This window comes from Lissotriton vulgaris, chromosome 6 (genome assembly GCF_964263255.1).
Source record: "Lissotriton vulgaris chromosome 6, aLisVul1.2, whole genome shotgun sequence".
Lineage (NCBI taxonomy): Eukaryota > Metazoa > Chordata > Amphibia > Caudata > Salamandridae > Lissotriton > Lissotriton vulgaris.
The window spans coordinates 502,918,931-502,939,394 of NC_141694.1; the positions used below are offsets into that span (position 1 = coordinate 502,918,931).

Sequence of the window (20,464 nt, forward strand, 5' to 3'; positions counted from 1 at the left end):
AGTGATCGGTCCAAGTAAGGGGCAATATTTTCTCTATAGAGAGAGATGTAAGATTGGAAAAGATTCCATCTAATGTGTGTCCTGCTTTATGGGTAGGAGAGTGGATAAATTGGTTTAATCCAACAGCCTCCATTTCAGTACAGAGGGTGATGGTATCAGGAACATCACAGAGATCGAGATGGAAATTAAAATCACCTATAATGGTGAAATTGTTTTCACCTTCTACCGGTTCAAGGAAGTGGCTTAAAGAGGAAAGAAATGCTGAGCGAGAGCCAGGTAGACGATAGAGGAGGACGCCTCGAACGGAGCTAGAATGTGGGGTGAAAAAAGTGAAGTTTATAGCCTCACATGTGTTGATACTTATTGGCTCTGTTCGTAAATTAAAGGTGTTGCTGTATATTATTGCTATCCCACCACCTTTTCTTAAGGGCCTATTGTGTCTGATATTTGCATAACCCTCCGGCGTAGCAGTGGTAAAATCAGGGTCAGAGGCCTGGTCACTCCAGGTTTCGGTTAGAAATACAATATCTAAGTCCCTGTTGTCGATAAAGTCAGCTATTTCATATCTGTGTTTGGGGAGAGATCGTACATTTAAAAAGTGCCACTTGAATGAGAGCCTCTACTAATTGTTGTTCCATAGATAGAATATTAAAAGTTATTAGCTTTGTATCTTTCCGACTCTCAGTGTTCTTTTTTAAGACATATTGTTGAGCAAAACCTCTTATACTACATTTACAGGCATCCCAAACGGAAATTATTGCTGCGGAATTCAAATTAATTACAATAAATTCCTTGATGTGTTTTTTTAATTGCCAAATAAATAGTGCATCTGAGAACACATATCTAGGAAATGTAAATTGCCTGACCTTTCGCCTCTTGTCAAAAATGTTGAATTCTATAAAAATGGGGTTGTGGTCCGATGTTACTCTCGGGCAAAGTTCTATATTACAATTTTCCAAAATTCGATTTGATGCTCAAACCATATCTATCCGGGAGCATACTTTGTGAGGCGCTGAGTAGTACGTAAAACCTGCTATATTAGGGTGTTTGGAACGCCAGACATCCTTCAAGCTATGGAGCCGGCTTAATTCTAAAATAGCGAATCTAACTTTGCGCATCTTTAGTGAAGTACCTTGCCTCGTGGAGTCTAACTTATTAATTCAATTACACAATTGAAATCCCCCATGATAAGCAATTCGCCCTCCCATTCCAATAATTCTGTGTTTAGCTGGTCATACATCATGGGTTCATCAATTTTAGGCCCATACACCAGACAGAATACATATTTACTATGTTCAAGTTGTACTTGAGTAATCGCCCATCTCCCCCTCGGGTCCGCCTCAGTTCTAATAATTTCCATCATTAAATGCTTCTGTTTCAGTATTGCCACCCCCGGATAGAAGCATTAAGAGTCGAGCAAACAATAAGCTCAGAGCCTAGTTGTCCAAGGAGTTTTCTATCATGGAACCCAATGTGAGTTTCTGAAATTAGCGCTAGATGGGGTTTATACATGTTTAGTTCTTCCTGCACATGTCTCTTTTTATGTTTACTATTGAGACCAGCTACGTTCCAGACTAAACATCGAAACAAAGACATGTCTTATAATTTGTATACTTAGCTTTCCTCTGTATATAGAAACTAAGAAAAACATGCTTCATTTTATTTCGATTGAAAATCTCTCCCTCTTGCAATACATTTTTCCCCCTTATTAACCCACCTGGCTCAAGCACACCCACCCCCCCCCTTAAGTCCCTGAAGGGAGAACACCCCTCTATACCCTGCTGCCGCTGTAGTGGCAGCGTCGCAAAGTAACAGGCAAGGAGGCTTCCACCGACTATCCCCAAAAGAAAAATCATCTTTTTTTTTCTTCCCCTCATGAGGAGAGAGTGAACAAACAACAGTATCAAATCATACGTCAAACATTTCTTTTGCTATTCCCTATTGACTGATAAGTAAGCAATTTTCCCCAGAAAAAGACAAAAAAAACAGATTATGTATCACATTATCCAATCTCCAGCACCCACTTCGAGAACAAAATTTAGCTAATGCCTGCTCAGCTTCTTTTATATCTATAAAGAAATACACTTGGCCATTTTTGATCACCTTGAGACGACCAATTTATATTAAAAATATGTAATGTAATTTAAAAAATAAAATATCTAAAAATAAATACTTTAAAACAATGTAGTACATTAGTATAAAACAATATAACAATTAATACATTTAGAAATTATCATTTACAAAACCTTTGAAATCCACTGAAAAAACCATAGGTTTCAGCCACGTTATAGTTAGGAATTAGCATTTAAAAAACCTTAGAAATTCACTGAAAAAACCATAGGTTTCAGCCACATTATAGTTAGGAATTAGCATTTAAAAAACCTTAGAAATTCACTGAAAAAAACATAGGTTTCAGCCACGCTATAGTTATGAATTGGCATATAAAAAAACCTTAGAAATTCACTGAATAAACCATAGGTTTCACACATGCTATAGTTATCTGGACATTTCACTCATTCAAAACCATTGAAATTCCCCCGTTATTAGTTCAGCTAACTATAACTTGCACGCCTGCAATGCACTGCTGATGACGTCACATATTACATTACTCATGACATGGTCAGTGACATCACTCATGACATCACTGATGACATCTCAAATGACGTAAATGGAGTTAATTCTTTAAAAGTTTTTCTGATCATTGTTAATATTAAGTGTATATATATATATATATATATATATATATATAAAATATATATATATATATATATATATATATATATATATATATATATATATATATATATATATATATATATACATATATATATATATATATATATATATATATACAAACCACCATTTCCCGGCTGTTCCTGGTCTCTGAAGTTACGGCGAGCCTGCGTGGGTGCCGGACACCCTTAATTAATTCGAACAAAATTCTTCCTTCAAGAAGAAAGACGCAGGCTGCTTCTGGATGCTTCAGTATTCTTTTATTAAAGGCACAAAATCTGGTAGCTGCCTACCGACGCGTTTCGCCACTAAGGCTTGGTCTTATATATATAGCGTTTTTTGTTTTCCCAATAACTCTGGCGCCGGTTGACAAATCTTTGCCGAATTTTCAAAACTAGTGGGGCGATTCGGCAAACGGGGGCTGAGAAAAAAGGGGGATCCCACAACGTGTTTTCTCCATCTTAATTCCCGTAGAAATCTTTAGACACGGCTACAGCCTGAACTGCTGAGAGAAATTACACCAAATTTGGCAAAAAGATAGCTCTTGGTTCAGAAAGAACTCTTTTTGTTAAATGTTGTAAATACGTTCAGTAGTTCCTGAGAAATTTAAAAAAAGAGGTCAAAAACGGCATTTCCGATAGCAAACTCTAGACACAGCTTCAGCTTGAACTGTTGAACGGAATTACACCAAATTTGGCATAAAGGTAGCCCTTGCCTTAGGAAGAACTCTTTTTCCTAAATGGTGTAAATACGTTCAGTAGTTTCTGAGAAAATCCCAAAATAAAAATATTGATATATAGAGGCGCGGTGGACCCGTGCACCCTGCCGATCACGAGCATTTTAATTGGCTGTCAACACTCCAAACCAGGAAGTGTTGGCAGCCATCTTGTGCCTCGGTAGAACCGAGGCACAAGAAAACAGAAAAAGAAAAGCGCAAAACAGGAAAAGAGGGCAGAGTAGAAACACCCTGACCCCCTCGGCCTGCTCAGGGGTTCCAACAAGGACCGCAGGGCCAAAAAAAGCATTAAAAAAAAATGAAAAATCCGCGGAGGATCCGTGGATCCGGGCGAAAATAAAAAACAACAAAAGGACTCCCACACTTTGTCAATATTTAGCCCACGACCCCCCATAGCCCAGGGACCACCACCCCCAGGGCTTTTTTTCATAAAGTTGGGGGGCCTCTAAGGCCCCCCCAAGCCCCGGGGACTGGCACCCCCTGGGGCTCTGATTAATTATGATAGCGGGGGCACAATGCGGGTCTTCTTTTTTTTAAAAACAAATATACCTGTGTGGGGGGCTCGAGCCCCCACATTCCCCGGGGACCCCAGGGACCCTCAGGATTCAAGGGAATTTATCCTCAACTCAAAATGCACAATGGGGTGCGTTTGCACGGCGGTGAAGGGAGGGGTGGAGCCTGAGGTGACATGTGTGCAAACACACCATGTGGCGCGTTTTAAGTTGGGGAATTAATCCTGAGGGTTCCTGGGGGCCAACTAGCCCACCACTTACCTCCAGTAAGCTCCACTGCACTGCGTTGCTGCGATGTAATTTGAGATGTCATGAGTGATGTCATGAGTGATATCACTGACCATGTCATGAGTGGTGTAATCTGTGACATCATCAGCAGTGCACGAGTTATAGTTATCTGAACTAACTATAACGGGGAATTTCCATCGGTTTGTATGAATGAAATGTCCAACTAACTATAACGCCCCTGAAACCTATGGTTTTTTTCAGTGAATATATAGATATATATACACAGAGAGATCGATAGTTAGATAGATAGATAGATAGATAGATAGTTAGATAGATAGATAGATAGATAGATAGATAGATAGATAGATAGATAGATAGATAGATAGATAGATAGATAGATAGATAGATAGATAGATAGATCTAAATCGCTATTTCTTTCTAAAGTTATTATATTTTTTTATTATATGCTTACCTATATAATTTTGATATTTAGTGCTACCACACTTTGTAAACAATATTTTTATAGCTCACCAGGGAAATATGTAACTTGCTATTTAATACCATTATATTTTTGCCACAATATTTGTGTATCACATGATTTTCGACAATGATATTAAGACATAGAAGACTAATTCATGTTTTTACAAAGAATATATGTTTTAGTTGCTTAAGCTTGTATAGGTAGAAACTTGCTGCTCAAGCCTTGACATGTGTAGATTTTCATACAAGAGGAAATCAAAGAATTTAGTGACATGTATACAAGTGAAAGAAATTCAGATTTTGACAAATTGAACTTTAGGCAAATCTTCTCCTTTCATTTAGATATAATTGGTAGCACTGGTCTGATTTTGGAAATTCAATCCATGGAGTCTAATTTACGGCAAATGTGACTGGCATTGGTCTACAGGTGATAAGATACACCCAGACACTCGAACATTAGCAATTGGTTCAACAGAAATGAATGAGCGTAGGTAGCACAATATAGCCCTGAGTAGTCTATTTGGCATAGGAGCTGGAAGTGGAAGAGGAAATAAACATTTTTTATTGTCTTGAAGTTAAAACGTTCTGTTCTAAATAGGATGACAGTTGGAGAATAACAGGCAATTAGTTCATCCGAATTCTTTACATCCAACAGAACAGAAATTGCTGTATCGAGACTTAATTTCATAGAGATTTTAGAAAAGTTTTTAGTCAAGTGATTTAGGAATCTAGACAGGATATATCAGCATAAAGGATAGAAATTTTAAACAAAGATTTCATAGCCTGCACTGGGAAGAGAAGTGAGAAGACACAAAAAAATCGTAAATGAATGCAATATCATAGTTCTGGAGAAAGGAATCAAAGGCAGAACCTCTCATGGAAGAGAGGAGGTTTGTTCCTATTCCTGAGATGGGGCTGATGGAACCCAGATTCCACCTAGATTTAGGCATTGCTCTGCTTTGAATTTCAGACACAAACTGCTTTTTAAAAATGGCATTCAGAGTTTTGGTGCCAGTAAAAACATGAATGAGGCCTGACCAGATGCTTTCAGTCTAATGAAATCATGTAACAGAATGCTCAATTATTTAATTCATGGTTGTTTGATTGTGTTTATTTTAGATTTAACCTCACTATGGAATGTACATTTTTTTTAGAAAATGTGTTTTGAACTTTCAAAGTAGCATATATTTGAGCTGAATTAACACGCATTTTACAGTGTAAAAAGGCTGAATTTGCTTTGGCAGGCTCAGCTCACTGCGGCCTTTGGCCTTGAAGATAAGAAACGGAATGTGCTCTTTCCTCCCAGCTTTCATGAAAAGACCTTTCTTATAATTCACGCCTCCTGTTTCAGTTTATTTCATGAAAAGACCTGCACTTGTTGCATACTTTTATCTCCATGCAGTTGTTTAAACAAAGCTTTATTCACTTCATCACGTAGAGAGAAAACTGCAAAGCACACATTGTTTTCTTGATTATTATAATATGTATTCTCTCTTTCCGCATGATTAATACTTTTTGTGGGAGAAAATGTAATTGATTTCAAGATGTGAAGTCATTTAGCACAAGACTCAAATGTGTTACAAGAATTCGCCTTATTGACAACGTGTCCAGTCAGCCCATGGGGTGTTGATGTTTTCTGAAGCTCCTATTGGACAAGCTACAAAGACCAAGTCACGTGTATGTGTATTTTGAATATTGGTTGGTAGCTGAGAGGTGTATGCTTTGTTCATTATTTGTTTAGTAGGACCCGAGGCAGAACACAATTTGTTTTCAGATCTGCAGAGAGAGAAGAGAAAGGTGGGGCCATGTGCAGCTCCTGAGAGGCAGAGCAAGGACAGCTGAAGAGGGACAGGGCAGGCTTAGATGCTAAAACTCCAAGTTTTATGCTTTGACTAACTTGCTTTGAAAATATTTATTTATCTTATGCATTTATTTCTCCTTATGGGAGATTTTTGCCAATTATTGACTAGCCTTGCAAAACTCACTCTAGAATTATAGTTTACTGAACTCTTTAAGAGATCCTGATTGACTTGTATGCCTCATTTTTCCTTAGCAATAGGGATCTTCCTTTATGGAGTGCTTTGTATGCAATCTATATTATGTTCTGTATTTATTCTACATTTCCTATTTTTCAATTCTGTATCCTGATTGATATTTGACTAATGAATAAAGAGTCAGAGAACCTTTACTTTTGACTAGAAAATAAAACCGTTTAAAACTACTCACAATTCTCATTATTGCCTTAAATTGTATCTGCATTTGATTTTTCATGTTTATGCAAAGTCTCCAGATGGTGATCACACGGTGGCAAATGTCCATCTCCTTTAAGCGGTAAACAAGAGGTAATGATGTTTTGTATTGAGAAATTACAGTGAAATTACCGCTACATCAGGGTGAACTGGCCACCTAGTATTAGCTGCACAGCAGCAAGCAATTTTGAGGCAATGTGGATCTGTTGTATTCATCTGACTCATCTTAAGAGAAGACTTGTAATAATAAAAATCATTGGCATGAGAAGACCTCTGTCAATTCCAGCCATTTCCATTAACTTCCATAAATCGCAAATTGGTATGCCAGCTAGTGTCACTGACCTGTAGGGAACCACATAGAGTTAAGCATGCACTTCTACAAAATGGTACTGGCTGGAGTACAGTTTACCTTATTGCTGAGTAGGGGAACTGTTCCACAACAATCCTGCTTACCTATGACATGGCTCAGACAAGCTTATCAGTTGTGCCTGCAATTGCAACTCTCTTTCTCCTACATGAATAACAAACACCCAGATGTGTACATTTCCATAAATATTCATTCGAATACAGCCTTTCTAAGCAGTCATTATTTCTTTAGCATCAGCCTATGCATGCAAGGTATGCATTTGTATACAGGTTAGTCTACATTGGCCAACAGCCAATCGTAGTATGTTCGTTTGACAATTTGTTCTTAAAGGGACAGTGATTTTAATTTTATGTACACCAGTCCAGAAAAAGAGTGACTTGGAAAATGCCTGCTGGGTTTTAGGATGTAGAGTAAGGGGTGATATAGTTATCACGGGCATATTATCCAGAACGGCGTTAAAAATGATCTCCGGTTTAGCGGCAGAAAACTGCCGCTTAAGCATCGATAATGGGCTTGATAATATACCCTTCAGAATTCCAATAGAATTCCATGTTCTGGTGTGAACATGGGCTTCTATTGGAATTCTCCACAGCATAATATCAAGCCCATTATTGCTGCTTTAGCTGCAGCTTTCTGTCGCTAAACCGGCGATAATTTTAACGCCGTCCTTGATAATATGCCCCGTGGAGTGCTGTCTAAGCGCAAGTGTTTTACCTGAGGTTTTCATCTCATTTAACAGCATTATGTTCTCACTACGTTGACATTAAACCGAATGACAGAGCACAGAACATGTTCCCACAAAATGAGGGTGCCAGTTGACAGATGAGAGAGGCAAAAACGCAGGTAATTAACTAATAAAGAGAGCAAAGTGAAAATCAGTAAGAAGCCGCAGTTAAGGAAAGGAGAACTGACAGGTCAGACAAAATGTGATGCTCTGATGGTCAAGATATTGTCAATAAAAGGAAATAAATGTTACATATTTTCAAAATACAACTTTGTTAATTACTTCCCAATTATTTCTACCAAAGGTATTGGTAGTAAAACTGGATTCACAGATCTTCTGGATAGCATGATTTGGCCAAATGATAGACAGAAATGGCCAGACTGGGTACCAAACTGCTCTGAGATTAAACACATCAATCTATACATGGATTTCCTTTCTATGGATAGAACTGCAAACAGAGTCATATGAAATGTACGCTACACCAAGATCTAGATATTGACGTTAGGGCCTGATTTAAAGTTTGGTGATCATAAAAAATCAACAGACTTGAAGAAGCACTAAACCTAAATTCACTGCTGGAATTTTCTACACCAGAAGGATAGTAATGAGGAAAATTCCAGTGGTGAAATTTCTTCCGGATTAAGTACTTCCTCGTGAAGTCAGAAGGGAGTCCATCATTAGGGAGAGTAAACCAAGCTTGAATATAGAATAATTAATTAAATAGGGCGAAGATTTGACAACATTTGGAATGAACACAACTACTTGTAAAAAAAACATACTTACTCGAATATACACTTGTATTTTTCCATGAAAAGGGTTTAGATCAGAATGGAGTCCGACAACTCTAATCTTAACTGCCTCCCTGGGCTTGTATGAGGATTTGTCCAGCTCAATAAAAAAATGTGTTCTTTTTGGTTGAAGGTTAATTCTAAATGCATTGGTGAAAAGCTGTTTATTTTGTGCTGATCCATTCACCACCAAGTCAAATACAGCCTTTTCTGCATTCTGGGTAATCTGAAAAAAGAAAACCAAATCAAATGTTAACATAAAAAAATATTTCCGGGCTAGACTGTGAAATACCAATATATGAAATCGAAAATAACAAACCTTCGATGTTAGCTAGCCCTATACAAAATATTTGACTGAGAAAAAATTTGTTATTCTGAAAACAGCAAGGTGTTGAGGAGTATTCTACTACCTCTGAAGAATTTGTATCCTCTCTCCTTTCAAAAGTACAGAAACTACAGACCTAAAATGCTAGGCATGGTCAGAAAGTCACTTTATCTATATCAATTGCTTATTCACTTTCATTCACTCTAATTTTAAAGGAATGGTAAGTTTATGGATAGGGGTGCACAAAATGCGCGCAAATTGCCTGTTTGCTTTTGAAAATTATGTGATTTAGAAGTATATTTTAGCACAAAATGTGTCCTCACATCCATTTATTACACAAAAATGCATTTCGCACAAAAGAAACAGTGCAAAAAGCACACGTTTTTGTGAACAGAAGCCGCATACTTTCTACTTGTTCGCATTGTTCTTGTGTAATATTGTTGCATGAACAGCAGTGTAATTGGCATAATGGTGTAATTTCAGGAGTTGCACATAACATGTACAATGCAAAATTACTCAAATTACGCCAGCGTAATTTAAATTTGCCTAGGCTTATTTATGAATTCAAAGAAAATGCTCATGACTCTATGAGGAGTAGCAAAACAAAAGGAAAAATCTTATATAAGAATATACATCACCTCAATGATTATCCTAAAAAGCAATATGGTTTGCAGTGAGGCTTGACTAATAAACTAATTAGTCTAGCTGAACCCGTGGTGGGGGTCCCTGGACTGCCAGATTGGCGGTTCACCTGCTGTATTGCGAATACAGCTGGGGGACCAGCACAGGACTGGCACAACAGACAGGGATCATGGATCCAGCGACGGTGGCAAGGTATTCAAAGGCCCTAATATGCTGGTGGTGCTGCTGCGGCACAGCCAAGCATATTAGGAGCCCTACAGGACCCCCTATTGCCTCAGGGCCAAAGGATGCGTGCATGGGGGTACATGTTGCACCCCACTGTATGCTGTAAGCATCAACTTTAAATTCCATGCCATGCAGGAAAGGGCTTTGGCGTTCCCTTTGCTGTGCCTTTTTAATAGGCACTGACGTGGAAACCCTAAAGAACCATGAGATTGCTTGTAATCTGATGGGCGGCCAGTGGTCAAGTTTGGCTGTCCTTGAGCGGGGCGCTGGCATTGTGGCCAGGATCAACAGACTCGTAATCTGCCTATCTCTAGCTCTCTCCTGTGTATATGCATCTCCCTGTATGTGCATCTCTCTGCCTTTGCGTCTGTCCATCTGCACGGCTCTCTCAATCTGTGTGTCTCTCTCCATCTGTGTGTCTCTCTCCATCTGCATGTGTCTCCATCTCTGAATGTGTCTGCAGGTGTGTCTCTGTCCATTTGTGTTTGTCTGTCCATATGTGCGTGTGCTTTTGTCTGCCCCTCTCCCACTATCTACCCACACTCTCCTTCCCTCTCTTCTCTTCCTTCCTTCCTCACTAACTCTGCCACCTCTCTCCCTCCATCTGATCGCTCTCTCCCTCCTCCTAATCCATTCCTCTATACCTTCCATCTCCCTGTTTCCTCTGTCCTTCCCCCTTTCTGTTTGTGAGTGCCATGGTCCTGGTGAATAGTGTAACTGCAAAAAATGATGGACGGAATGTTGAATGATTCAAACATTCTCCTCAAGTAAAGAGATCTGGGTTAAATCTATTGTTATTTTGCCCACTACGCCACTCCAGTTTGGACCCAGTCATATGCAAATCAGTCTTGATTCTGTGCCTCATGGGAACAGTACAGACCAAACTGCCCAGCCAGGTCCTCCCTGGACCGGAAACAAGCATCCTGGGACCGGTTTCGGTGTATGTCACCCTTTATCAGCCAGGCTAGCTTCAATCCAGTGGCACAGTGAGCAGGGGACCCACGTCTGGGCATACCCATCCCCCTTAGGGCGAAAAGTGTAACTGCAACAAATAATGGACGGAATGCTGAATGACTCAAATATTCTCACCCAGTCAAGAGATCTACGTTAAATCCATTGTTCTTTTGCCTACTACCCACCCCAATTTGGACCCAGCCATACGCAAATCAGTCTTGACCCTTTGCCTCATGGGAACAGTCCAAACCAAACTGTCGAGCCAGGTTCTCCCTGGACTGGAAACAAGCATCCTGGGACCAGTTTCGGGGTATGTCACTCTTCATCAGCCAGGCTAGCTTGAATCCAGTGGAAAAGTGAGCAAGGTACCAACGTCTGGGCATACTCATCCCACTTAGAGCGAAAAGTGTAACTGCAACAAATGGTGGACGGAATGCTGAAAGATTCAAACATTCTCCCCTAGTAAAGAGATCTGGGTTAAATCAATTGATCTATTGCCCACTACACCACCCCAGTTTGGACCCAGCCATTTGCAAATCAGTCTTGACCCTGTACCTCATGAGAATAGTCCAGACCGAACTGCCAAGTCAGGTTCTCCCTGGACCGGAAATAAGCATCCTGGGACCGGTTTAGGGGTATATCACCCTTCATCAGACAGGCTAGCTTGAATCCAGTGGCACAGTGAGCAAGGGACCCATGTCTGGGCATACCCATCCCACTTAGGGTGAAAAGTGTAACTGTAACAAATGATGGACGGAATGCCGAATGATTCAAACATTCTCCCCCAGTAAAGTTAAATCCATTGTTCTTTTGACCACTATGCCCCCCCAGATTGGACCCAGCCATTTGCAAATCAGGCTTGACCCTGTGCCTCATAAGAAAAGTCCAGACAGAACTAGCTGTGAGAAGTTGGCCTGGTATATGGTGTTCACTATTCTAGTGATCACCTTGCACCAGTCCAAACAACCCTTATGGTCATGGTTGTAAGTCAACCTTATAGACCAGCTATCCTAGTGGTGGCGTGGACAGAACAGTCTTAGGCTAAAAGACTCTTGAGGGCGTGTAAAAGCCAGCTGTTTTACCATATGTAACCCCTTAAATATCAAATGAAAGGACACCACACAGGATATATATAATATATATATGTATTTATTTCTAACACACTCCTCTGAACTCTTTATGAGGCCAGAGGCCAAAGCACATAACAAGACACTCAGTTATTATACTTTAAGTTGCAGAATTTACTGTTAGGCCCTAGGGGCGAAGCAAACCATATACTAAGAAAGTGGTATGAGTACCACGTCACGAGAAAAGAAAAGGCCTGGGGAATCGCTGGGGCTACACTATCTCAACAATAGGTTAGAAGTAGGGGGCCCACAGGCGGCGCGTGCAGTGTCTTTACACACACAAGGGATTCAATGCAAAGCCAATGGGAACTTAGAAGTTAGATATAGAAGGATTTAGGACACTTCTGGTTGAGCTAGGAGGAAACAACTAGAGACTTAGACACTTGGATAGTCAATACCCTTGGGAGCACCGAAGTACTCGCGTTACCTCACCTATGGACGGCGGGTGCATAGGTGTGAAGATGTGTCAGGTTTCACCGTTGAAGCCTATGGAGACCTGAAGAAGGATGCTGCAAGCTACCAGGAGGAAGATGTCCGGGTGGATCCAAGGGTGGATCGAGGATGAAGAGGACCTGAAAGCAGAAGGGACAGAGTCTGGGTCACTAGCCAGTGACCGGGTGGAGCCAGGAAGGAACCAGACGACGTCGAGGAGCAATCAGGTGCTGTCTTGAAGCTTGTATTGGCATCCATGTGGACCATGAGGCGTCGACGACGACCAAGTGCTGGAGACGGGCTGTCCCACGAAGGATCTCGCAGATGGAGGGGTCGACTTCTGGATTGGAGTCGACAAGCCTTGGCAAAGGCAATCCACGCAGGATACACAAAAGGCTTCTGATGCAGACCAGCAAGGTCTGGGGTTCCTCATCTTTGCAGGGAGGCAAGGGCCAGTCTGGAGCATTCAGACCAGTGAGGTTATTCAAGAGGATTGTCGTCACAGAGGCTGCTAGCCAACGGGCCAGCAACCGGACAATGCGTCGAGCAGAACAAATGCAGAAGGGCCCCACACTACTCGTGGAGTTTGGGGGGCTGATCTTCGTCGCAGATGGAGCTCGGGACGGGGGCTTCTCAATCCCCAGTGCACAGCTTGAGGAGGCCTCAGGAGCTGCACAGGTAGCAAGTTGCCGGCTTTTCAAGATGTCCGGTCCCACGTGTCTCGTCGCCTCCACGGATCTCAGTCGCGAAGAGAGGGTCAGAGAGGTCTGGAAGTCTGGGTCTTGTCAGGCTCTGTGCTCGGGTTCCGGCGGGAACGTCGACAAAGCAAGCCGTTGATTTGCTGGATGGTGCCTGGTTGCCCAGGGTGATTCAGAAAAGGGGGTGGTGATGAACAGAGTGTCTGAATTAAGCAGACCACTCTTACCCAGTCCAAAGATCAGGGCTTGATCCATCACCGTTTTTTAGCTCACTGCACCATCCCAGCTCAGAACTTGGCTATATGCAAATTAGTCTGACCCTGGCCCAGTGCATCATGGGAACAGGGCAGACCAAACTACCAAGCCAATCCTTATACTGGGAAGGAAACAAGCTACCGGGAACCGGTTTCTGGCATTTCAGCCGTCTTCGGCCCAGCTTGCTTGAATCCTGATGGTGCAATGAGCTAGGGACTCACATCTGAGTATACCCTTCCACGCTTATGGTGGACAAAAATGATTCAGAAAAGAGGGTGGTGATGAACAGAGTGTCTGAATTAAGCAGACCACTCTTACCCAGTCCAAAGATCAGGGCTTGATCCATCACCGTTTTTTAGCTCACTGCACAATCCCAGCTCATAACTTGGCTATATGCAAATTAGTCTGACCCTGGCCCAGTGCATCATGGGAACAGGGCAGACCAAACTACCAAGCCAATCCTTATACTGGGAAGGAAACAAGCTACCGGGGACCGGTTTCTGGCATTTCAGCCGTCTTCGGCCCGGCTTGCTTGAATCCTGATGGTGCAATGAGCTAGGGACTCACATCTGAGTATACCCTTCCACGCTTATGGTGGACAAAAATGATTCATCACCACCCCCTTTTCTGAATCGTTTTTGGCCACTATAGGTGTGGCAGGGTATACTCAGACATGAGTCCCTTTCTCACTGCACCATCAGGATTCAAGCAAGCCGGGCCGACGACGGCTGAAATTCCAGAAACTGGTCCCCGGAAGCTTGTCTCCTTTCTGGTGAAGAATTGGCTTGGTAGTTTGGTCTGCCCTGTTCCCATGATGCACTGGGCCAGGGACAGATTAATTTGCATATAGCCAGGTTCTGAGCTGGGATGGTGCAGTGAGATAAATAACGGTGATGGATCAAGCCCTGATCTTTGGACTGGGTAAGAGTGGTCTGCTTAATTCAGACACTCTGTTCATCACCACCCCCTTTTCTGAATCGTGGTTGCCCAGGGTGGTCACTCCTTGGCCACAAGGGAGATTCTTCAGTCTTCAGCTTCAGCAGAATATCGAAGGTCCAGAGTTTTGTTTCGGGTTTCAGTCAGGATCTAATCTAAAGTCTCAGGACTCAGCTCCTACCTTTATACAACTAAAAGGGGCTGGATTACTGACTAGGTCCCTCCTGTGGGTGGGACCAGGAAGGGGGTGGTTACACCCCCTCTCCTTTGTCCAGTTTCACGCCAGGTCTGGCATATGCAAATCAGTCTTTACCCAGTGACTCATGGGAACAGTCCAGACCGAACTGCCAAACTAGGTCCTCCCTGGATTGGAAAGAAGCATCCTGGGACCGGTTTCAGGGTATGCCACCCTTCATCAGCCAGGCTAGCTTGAATCCAGTGGAACAGTGAGCAAGAGACCCACATCTGGGCATACCCATCCCGCTCAGGGATGGTATCTTACCTTCAGGGACATAGCTTCCAAGTTGAACAATCTGCATACACCTCTAAAAGCACCACTCTAGCACAGGGGGTGCCGCAGGGTTCAATTATGAGTTCAACTCTTTTTAATCTACACTTAGCCCCCTTAGCTGAAATTGTTGAAACACATGGAGTGTCAATTGTGTCGTATGCTGACGATACCCAGCTGGTGGTCACGCTGATACCCAACTCACCGCAAGCAGCCAACAGCTTTGCAGCCTGTCTAAAAGATCTGGCTGGGTGGATGTCAGATAACTGCTTAAGTCTAAATGGCAATAAGACGGAGGAGATGATAGTAGGAAATGCTCCATCAATATGGTCGCCAACATGGTGGCCAACTATGTTGGGCCCAGTCCCAACCCCAAAGTCTGAGGTAAAAAACCTGGGAATATGGATGGGTTCAAAACTATCCTTTGAGGCTCAGATCAATAGAACAAGATGGAAATGCTTCGGAATCTTGAAAATACTAAGGAAAATACTAGACATTCTTCCTATATCATCAGGAAAAACCCTGATCCATGCTCTGGTTACACAAGACTGGATTATGGGAATGTGCTGTTGCTGGGAGCAGCAAAAAGAGGATTGCAGAAGTTGCATTCCATCCAGAATGCAGCCACACATCTTACCCTGAACCTACCAAGAAGGGCACCCTCTGAAAACGCTCTAAGACATTACACTGGCTACCTGTAAAAACGTATTACATTTAAGGCACTATGTTTTAGCCATCGTACCTTACAGGGGGAAAGGCCCTACCTATTTGCATAATCTACTCTCTATATACGAACCAGACGTCAGTTAAGATCTACCGGAACACATCTGGTAAAAGTCCCTAGGATAAAAAGAGCTCGTATGGGCGCAAGATCGTTTAGCTATCTGGCAGCTAAGAGCTGGAATGAGCTACTCATTTCTCTCCAGAAAGAATGTTTAGAGAAGATCTTCAGAAAGAAGCTGAAAACATGGCTTTTTTCACAATAGATACACAACTACCTATGAACTATAGATCAATAATAGTTCTAAGAATTATCAGTGGTAATCAACAGCGTGGGGACACACCAGCTGGTGTAACCAGGTGCTCTCTAAATCTAAACTGAACTAAACTAACTGCAACAAATGTTAGACGGAATGCTCAATGGTTCAAGCATTCTCCCCCAGTAAAGAGATTTGGGCTAAATTCATTGTTCTTTTGCCCACTACACCACCCAGTTTGGACACAGCCATTTGCAAATCAGTCTTGACTCTGTGCCTCATGGGAACAGTCCAGACCGAACTACCCAGCCAGATCCTCCCTGGAACGGAAACAAGCATCCTGGGACTGGTTTTGGGTTATGTCACCCTTTATCAGCCTGGCTAGCTTGAATCCATTGGCACTGTGAGCAAGGGACCCACATCTGGGCATACCCATCCCACTTAGGGCAAATAGTGTAACTGCAACAAATTGATGGACGGAATGCTGAATGATTCATTCATTCTCCCCTAGACAAGAAATCTGGGTTAAATCGTTCTTTTGCCCACAATGCCGCCGCAATTTGGACCCAGCCATATGCAAATCAGTCTTGAGCGTGTGCCTCATAGGAACAATCCAGACAAACTGCCAAGCCAGGTCCTCTTTGGATGGGAAACAAGCATCCTGGGACCGGTTTAGGGGTATGTCACTCTTCATCAGCCAGGATAGCTTGAATCCCGTGGCACAGTGAACAAGAAACCCACATCTGGGCAAACCCATCCAACTTAGGGCAGCCTGGCCGTTTAGGCTTGACTGCTCCAATTGGGCGTAGGGTCAAGACTGATTTGCATACGTCTGGGTCCAGACTGGAATGGCATGGTGAGCAAAAACACAATGGATTTAAGCCCATATCACCATACTGGGGTGAATGTATGACATTGTTCAGCATTCTGTCCATCATTTGTTCTTTTTGCATTTGTCACCACCGAGTGAGACGGGTATGACTAGACGTGAATCCCGTGCTCTCCATGCCACTGGAGTCAAGCTATCCTGGCTGATGAGGGCTGAAAGCACAAAACCGGTCCTAGGAAGCTTGTTTCCAGTCCAGGGAGGACCTGGCCTGGCAGTTTGGGCTGGACTGTTCCCATTGGGCCCAGGGTCAAGACTGATTAGCATTTGGCTGGTTCCAGACTAGAATGACATGGTGAGCAAAAAAACAATGGATTTAGGCCCAGATCTCTGCATTGGGGTGAATGTATGACATTGTTCTGCATTCTGTCCATCAATTTTTCTTATTGCATTTGTCACCCCGAGAGTGACGGGTATGCCCAGACGTGTGTCCCATGCTGTCCATGCCACTGGAGTCAAGCTATCCTAGCGGATTAGGGCGGAAAGCCCGAAACCGGTCCTAGGATGCTTGTTTCCAGTCCAGGGAAAACCTGGCATGGCAGTTCGGGCTGGACTGTTCCAATTGGGCGCCGGGTCAAGACTTATTTGCATATGGCTGGATCCAGACTAGAATGGCATGGTGAGCAAAAAAACTATGGCTTTAGGACGCGATCTCTGTAGTAGTGTTGTATGGTATTTTAGGACCCTATTGTAATTTTCCCCATTCATGCCCTTATATAGGTATAAATCACCATAGCTTGATATAGGCATAGAAATCATAACCATATTTATACATAGCTCATACAGTCCAAATACGGCAGGGCTACTTCCACTAGTTCTGAAAATCCACAAAGATTTCTTGGAAAACTCGGCTTCAGCAGCTAGGGACTTCCCCTTGCTCGAATACTGACTTGTCCAAGAACTCATGGAGTTTTCAAAGAACTGAGACTCTTTGATGACGTTATTATGTCCACCTTTACGTCAAGCTCGGCACCTTCAAGGTATAAATATGCCCACACTTGCCATAGCAAAGACGCGGTGGTTTGGAGCAGTTCAACTATCTACTTGCCCGACGCATCCAGCTACAGCAAGTACCGAAGGAAGCCGACCCTCCAGCATACGCACTGAGAGAGACGCTGTATTTTCTCCTGCCGAGAAATCCAGCTCCAGTGTTTCCAAGCTACCCTTGCTGGTTGTTGGGAAATCGTGTCCTGAGATTGACCTTCTTCATTCTAAGCCAAGGTACGGAGCTGATTAGACCCTAAGAGAAATCTTGGATAGATTCTTGGCAAAGGAATACTAAATTTATGCTACACCTTACTTACTTCTTCCTTCGTACTAAGCATAGGTTAGGTACATCGGGTAAGCGTATTTTAGAAGCACCAGTTGAGTACTTTCTAGCCTTTGTTATTTATGTATGTATGTATCTATGGTTTAGGGACCATACAATGCTCTTACAGTATTATTTTATTTGACTCTTTTTACTGTATGCATTATATTTTGCAACCAGTTTTACGATTGTAGAAGTAAATTTTTTATGCTTGAGAAAGAAGACTGTTCAATAAAACCTTTTATTGAAAACGCCTGTCAATCTATTTTTCTGCACCTCTGGTGGAACGAAGCATGCACGATTGCCTGAGTAAAATATCTATCTATTGTTTCCATGACTCTGAAGATCAGTTTTATCTTGGGAAACAAAGTTGTCATGATTATGCGGTTGTCAGAAACTAAATTCGTTCTTTTGAATTCGAGAAAGTTTCTAGTGACCTCTGAGCTAGCCGGCACTCACAATTAAGTCTAATATATTTCGATAGAGACCTAGTAGACATAAGTCCTACATCACATCTATAGGTTATAATATTCCCATGCGCAGAGCCAATTGGGATTATAGGAACTACACTACATGGCGCCCACGTTTGGTAAGGCACTAATGTAACACTAGATACTAGAGTAACTCAGTTGTGCTTTTCACAGAGACCCCTTTATACCGTAAAATTCTCCAAAAGACGTCTGGGGTGGGTTAAAGGATAAAATATCCGCCAAAACTGAGTAGGACAAAAAAAATACTATTTATTAGTTTTTGGTTTTGTTCAACGATGAAGGATACATGGTTCCAAAATATTGTGCACCTTATCTTTATTTCCTTGAAACTTGCTCTGCAAGACATTCAACAAAATGTTGAATAGTGACGAAGAAAACAGTAGAGATACAGTAAATGCAAACCAACCAGGTTTTGACGTTACAGGTTTCCGACAAGACGACCTGGATGCGATAAACATCCCGGAAAATGTGCGGAAAACCAAAGCTGTAAAGCTCATAGAAAATGGCCTATCAGCAAGAGGTGGTAGGGTAATTTTCGTAATAGAGGCACATGAATATCGGCAGACAGAGGTATTCTATTCATGGATTATCTTTCCGCAAGCAAATCCAACAACACATGTGTTCCACTTCTATAAGATAGAGGAACACCCAGCGGAATACGTTCCATTCGAGGACATTGAAATTCCACTAACTTACCAAGAGCATCAGCTCTGGTTTAAAGGCGCCCTACAACATCAAAATCACATTACCAGACTCGGTCCACTAGGTAAACCAGGAGCAACATGGCTGGTACTAGCCAGCTATACACCACATCCTGCCATTGAACAAATGACAGGTCCAGAACTATTAGCTCAGCTAAAACAATTTATTAAAATACATAGGCAATTGGTTCAATATGTCATGCAGACTTTAACAGTCCAACCTGCTAGCTATAAGGATTCCACAGCACACTGTTGTATCTTGAGTCTTCCTGCTGCTCAGCTAGATTGCATGTGATGTGAAATGTTGGATGAATGGAATGTTAGTGGTTTGTGAATGTCAGTTGGGTGAGGGCTGAGCAGCAGGACAGCTGCTCCTGATGGGGTTATCGTTCTATCTTATTAACTTCTTAACTTAAATAAAGTAACTTGAATAATCTATCCTGAAGTATCAATCTTCTTTCTGATTACATAATTTGGCGATTGTTGAGAAGGAGAATCTACGCGTGCAACTTTAAAGAAAAAAGAGTGAAATGGTGAACAGAGGTCCAAGTTGAAGGAAGTGAACTGGACTGTAACTGAAAAATGAAGAAAAGATAACTTGGAGGTAAATGACTTTTAGGATTTATCATATGAATTGCTTAAACGTTGTCTGGCACATAAGGAACAAAAAAAATCAGTGACCCTGCCATCGGTCGCCCTAATACCCAGGGGTGCCAGACAGCGTTAATTAAGGGCTTAAAATCAGCTGAATTGTAGATTATATGAAGTTCGGGGGCAAGGATAAGTCGAGCCTCGGTGGAGAGTGAAGGATTAATAACTGCCGCTCTGTTGTTTATTTGTGATCGGGGGCAAAAATCGGGCCTCACAGAGAAGTGCGAGCATATGGAGAGTGTAGGATTAATGACTCCCACTCTGCTGTTTATTTGTGGTCGGGGGCAAAAATCGGGCCTCAGAGAGAAGTGCGAACATATTACCTGCCATTGTTGGGTCAGATGTTTAGGAGCAAAGATCGAGCCATGATTTGAAATATGAAGTGCCAGTAACACCAGATAACCCAGGGGCGAAAGACCTTCTAGCGTTTGCATGAGTTTAACTACAGCTGAACTGTAATTGCCTTGCGGTTCGGGGGCTGAAAATCGAGTGGAAAGTGCAAAGGGTTGTTATGTTCCACATATGATTGT

The 20,464-nt window shown here is 42.3% G+C and overlaps 1 protein-coding gene across 1 annotated transcript in view; it reads right to left on the reverse strand.

Annotated features, from left to right (window-relative positions):
- LOC147707494 (CD109 antigen-like) overlaps positions 1-20,464 on the reverse strand; it is a 502,391-nt gene that overhangs the window by 377,216 nt on the left and 104,711 nt on the right. Inside the window, exon 4 of the mRNA XM_086926510.1 lies at positions 8,813-9,043. Within this exon, the coding sequence (XP_086782636.1) occupies positions 8,813-9,043 (231 nt within the window). The remainder of the gene's footprint in view (positions 1-8,812; positions 9,044-20,464) is intronic.